The 4,598-nt window shown below is 43.0% G+C and overlaps 1 protein-coding gene across 1 annotated transcript in view; it reads right to left on the bottom strand.

Annotated features, from left to right (window-relative positions):
- The window catches only part of LOC109973943 (fez family zinc finger protein 2-like), a 5,054-nt gene extending 2,355 nt beyond the window's left edge, over nt 1–2,699 (bottom strand). The window contains 6 exon segments of the mRNA XM_020623849.1: nt 293–425; nt 543–677; nt 938–1,216; nt 1,218–1,847; nt 2,140–2,298; nt 2,599–2,699. Of these exon segments, the coding sequence (XP_020479505.1) occupies nt 293–425; nt 543–677; nt 938–1,216; nt 1,218–1,724 (1,054 nt within the window). The 5' untranslated portion in view covers nt 1,725–1,847; nt 2,140–2,298; nt 2,599–2,699.
- Between the last annotated feature and the right edge of the window lie 1,899 nt (nt 2,700–4,598).

The following is a 4,598-nucleotide window of genomic DNA, read 5'->3' as shown; positions in this document are numbered from 1 at the left end:
CCCTAGTTTTTTAAACAGATTAAATACAATTTCGATCTTCCCCCTTTGTGTACTTTGGATCACAACCACACTATGTGCAACCGAATTATTTTCAGGCTATTCTATGTACTATACCAGATTTAGCATATTTACGCACTATAGGGCCAGCATTAAGGATAACAGTAAAATCCTAAAAATGTAAAAAAGAAAAGAAAGAGAATCAAAAAGGAAATCCTGCCAAGCGTTATGAATTATAATGCCCATTTTAATTTGATCCACGTAGAGCCTTTTAACGACGAGGTTGATTCTTTACCTTTCTGGTGGAAGCCTTTCCCGCAGAACTCACAAACGAAAGGTTTGTATCCAGCGTGGATCCGTACATGAGTGTTCAGAGTCGAGCTTCTGTTGAACGCCTTGCCACACTGGTTGCATTTATGAGGCTTTTCCTTTAAATGACATTTTAAAGATAAAATAAAACAGTTAAAACAAAATAAAAACAAATGTATGATTTTTAACGCCAGATACAAATCAAAAGAATGCTGTTGGCGTGCGCCGAAGCCCACCTGTGTGTGGATGATCTTGTGCCTGCACAGTGTGCTGGCCTGCCGGAATCCTTTCCCGCATACCTTACAGACGAAGGGTCGGGCCCCGGTGTGCACCGGCATGTGTCTGGTCAGATTGTAGTGCGCGTTAAAAACCTGTGCACAATTGGAAATCACCGAGGATTTTATTCAGAATAATTCTGACAACACAGTATGAGTAAGAGGTCTGGGTAAAGTTATTTAATTTAGATCAGTCAGGATTTCTTTTTTTTAATGTATTTATTTTTGGCGGGTATTCATTTTCCTGGAGGTCATTACTAGATGCTTTTTATTTGCATACATATTCTGAATATAAATGTATTTAACAGAAAACATATATAGGCTATGTATGTCTAGTACACATTTGAAAATCGTACCTTCCCACACACTTCACATGTGAAGTTTTTGGGTTTCCCGTCTGCAACGCTGCTGCCGCTCAGTTTGCTGTGCGTCTTGACGCCGTTCTTCTCCGCGCTTAGGCCGTGATTCTCCTTCACTATCTGGTCCAGCTGCCCCGGCAGATGTTCTTTGTGCGGGTACTGAGGTGTGGGCAGCTTGTCGACCCCCACCCCTGTCAGCTTGGCGTTCTCCAGCAGCAAGAGTCGGTGGTGCGCCGACAAAGAGGCCTGGGCCTGCGGACGCCGAAAAGGAGGCCGGGGCCTGCGGACTGGCGAACCAGTGTCCGGCCAGCAGCTCCGACTGCTGGTAGGCAGAGTCTAGGTAGTTAAGGTAGTAGAGCGAGCCGCCGCTGGGCATGGCCACGGCCTGGTGGATGACCTGCGGTTTTACCACCCTGCTTCCTGACGTCAACAGCGGCGGCTTCAAGCTCGTCTCCGCTTTGCTGCACATTCCGCAGCTCCCTTTGCACGGAGCGGCCGAAGAACCGCAAAAAGTGCCCCTGAAACTGGCTCTCCACAGCTCGGAGTAGTTCATCAGCGCTTTGGCTTGGAGGTCATAGCTTAAGGGCTGCAGTGGAATCATGCAAGGGATCGGGGAGCAGAGCCCCAATAGCTTCTTCCCCTCTGACCGTTCCTCCGTGTTCCCTTTGGACTCCGAGCTCTTGGACATGATCCGGTCTATGGAAAAGGCCAGGGTCTTAGGAGCCGCAGTCGGTCCGGTCCTACCGCAGGACATCACCGTCTCCAGTGAGGCAGAACTTGCCATTTTGTTGTTGTTGCTGCTGTTGTTTCTGCTGCTTTTTTGTTTGCAGCAGAGCAGAACTTAGTGTGAGCAACTCGCGGTATAGTCCGACCCGCTCCTCCAACTGCCCCGCGTCTTTTCACTTTCCTCAGTTCCCAGCAGAAAAGACAGGAGGACACATCAGTTTAATAAGCACCTTGCTGTCACAGTGTCACGCATTTGCATTCAAATGGCCATCCCCCATGCAACAATAGCATCCAGGGGTGATGGATTAATGCTCATTAACTAGTGCACACAAAATTAACAGGACATTACAGAGCTCGTTAGGGAGAAGGAAAAGAAGAGGAGGAGGAGGGTTGAGGACAAAAAGACAAAAATGTTGTAGTCGGAGCTTCTGGTGAATGAAAAAGCATTAAGTTGAGTCGGTATCGGAGTTTACCTCTTTAACGGTCAGATGGGTGTGGAGAAACCAGCCGACTGCTCTCTGTCACATGTTGGCAGCGCCCGCCCTCTTCAGTGCGGATCACTGTCTCCTGACATCAGCGGGCGCCCAACTCCTAACTGGGTTGACAGGGAGACGCCCTCATCAACCTGCACGCTGTCGAAAAATAAAATGAAACTAATTAATAATCTTTAGGGGGCTGCCACAAGCTACCGTGTGTCTCTCCTACATGAGTCTGAAACAATTTCCCTTCAAGGAGATGGCAAGAAGAAAACATTATGATTTTTATTCAGTGAACACACATTGGAGTAGCCCATAAGTCTCCCGCTTTGATTTGGCTAACAACAGAGTAATCTTTTTGTTTTTCAGTTTGGGAATCTCGACTCCCCCCCCAGGAGAAAGCTGTTAATCCTCGGAGATGGATCCCTCCTTTTCCACACCGGCTTATATACTTACTATTTGTATAAATTCGAGGACGTCCAACAGAACGTTCCACCTGTTTAAGAGCAGAGACTCCGTTTGGATCCTATTAAACGTTGTTCCTCCTTCCCACTATTCAAAAGAATCAATTTTCCAGAGCGATTCAAGGCTCAACTCAACACAGGGAGGGAAAAAGGAAAGAAAAAACACAAGCTCTTTCACTTTTAGCCACTAAAGCACTGCGTGAACCTGGTTTTGTGTTTTTTTCTTCGTGAAATAGAGGGACGGATTAAAGGGGGAGAGAGGAAAAAGAAAAGACTTAGCTTGGTCAGAGGTATACAAGGACAAATGAAAAGAGGGCCTTTTTTCTCTAAAGAGGCATACAAGAAGTTTGCTGGAATCCACAGTGTTGTGTGGGAGTTACAATGAGCAGCAGCCTCTAGTCTATTCGCCACAAGGGCCACGTTGAATTCATGTGTTTGCAGGCCATTTTACCTGAGGGACTCCCAGCAAGTTCGAGGGAGAAAAGACAGCATACAGCACGTTCGCCGAGGGGTGGGGGGTGGGGGTAAAAAAAAAAAGGGTAATAAGTGTGAGTAATATTAAATGTACAGTATATTAATATGAATATAGGTGAATAGGTCTGTCATAACATATTTAATTCCATGTAGGATAAAATAAGCTATTATTATTATAAATATTCTCCTATTTCCAAAGTGTGAATTTTGTCACCATCACAAAACAACTTTGAAATATGACTCAGCCTTAGAGCTCACTATACAGCATGTATTTGGGGGTTCCTATAACAATAAAACGACTGGAGAAAAAAAGTCATGGACAATTTCTACAAAGGACAATTTCTAAACAATCTAAATGGAAATGAATGGTTTCATTAATTACTAATAAAACATTTAACTATGTTTTAATATGTGCCATTAGGAGCTGTTGGGTTGCTCAGACTGGCGTTTATCCTGCTTCAGTAGCTTTGTCTGTTTAGCCCTTTATTTAATCAGAAGGCCCTCCAATGGATTGTTAGACCACTGGCCTTCTGAGAAAGGTTTGCAGGACATCTGAACCAAAATGCATTTATCATTAACATTATTACAACAACCAACTGGATGTCTCATTAAAAAGCAAGAAACAGATGAGCATTTATAGCAGTACTGTATTATGACCACATAGAAAAGATCATGCCCTGCCAAACAGATTTTTGACATTCCGGCCACCAATAACTCATTTCTAAAAATGGCTGTTAATTGAACTATAAAACATTCACAAATTATTTAATTACTATTAATAACACCATTATTCACAACATATAACCATCAAGGAAGCCTTATCACAAATATTAGGAACTCTTGTTCACTTTACAGGAACTTTGCAGTTGCACACTTGGTAGCACAACATGGGTGTAAACATGCACACATTTGTAGGTCCAGGAGAACAGAAGAGAATATATAAAGTCAGTATCTATTGATATATGTCATGATTTTGTCTGTTTTATTCGTAAAAGTTGTTGCTGTTTGTTTTTAGCCCGTATAAATATGGGTGAATTGATTATGAAACACAATGCAGTGATTCAAACACAGATGCATTTAGTATCGACAGTTATTGGGAACTGTATAATTTTACTGATACTTCTTTGTTGCTGGTATTACAAAGTTCTGAATGCTCAACAAAAAAAACACTGATGGGTGAATGTGATGATGTGCCCCAGGCCCTATAGACCTAGTACCATACTTAGCACAGTATGCTGCCATCCTATAACACTAGTTTTCCTGTTAATAACCTTAAAAAACATCCCTATTCTCTTTTGTTTTACACCTGCATGTCAGCATGGAAGGATTAATACCCATTGTCTTGTTGCTACTCATATGTAAATAGGGCAAAATACTCTAATTTGAGTTTATTCAGGCACAATTGGCAGCTCATCCACTCAATAAACATTGATCCTATTGCTGTAACCCAGGCCCCTCTATTCATCTGTAACAGCAATTAGTGCAAGCATTGATTTAAGCAACTCTTGCTTCTTGCCT

This window comes from Monopterus albus, unplaced genomic scaffold (assembly GCF_001952655.1).
Source record: "Monopterus albus unplaced genomic scaffold, M_albus_1.0 scaffold312.1, whole genome shotgun sequence".
In the NCBI taxonomy this organism is placed as follows: domain Eukaryota; kingdom Metazoa; phylum Chordata; class Actinopteri; order Synbranchiformes; family Synbranchidae; genus Monopterus; species Monopterus albus.
The sequence above is the reverse complement of the archived record's forward strand: the minus strand, read 5'-3'. Positions and strand labels throughout refer to the sequence as shown.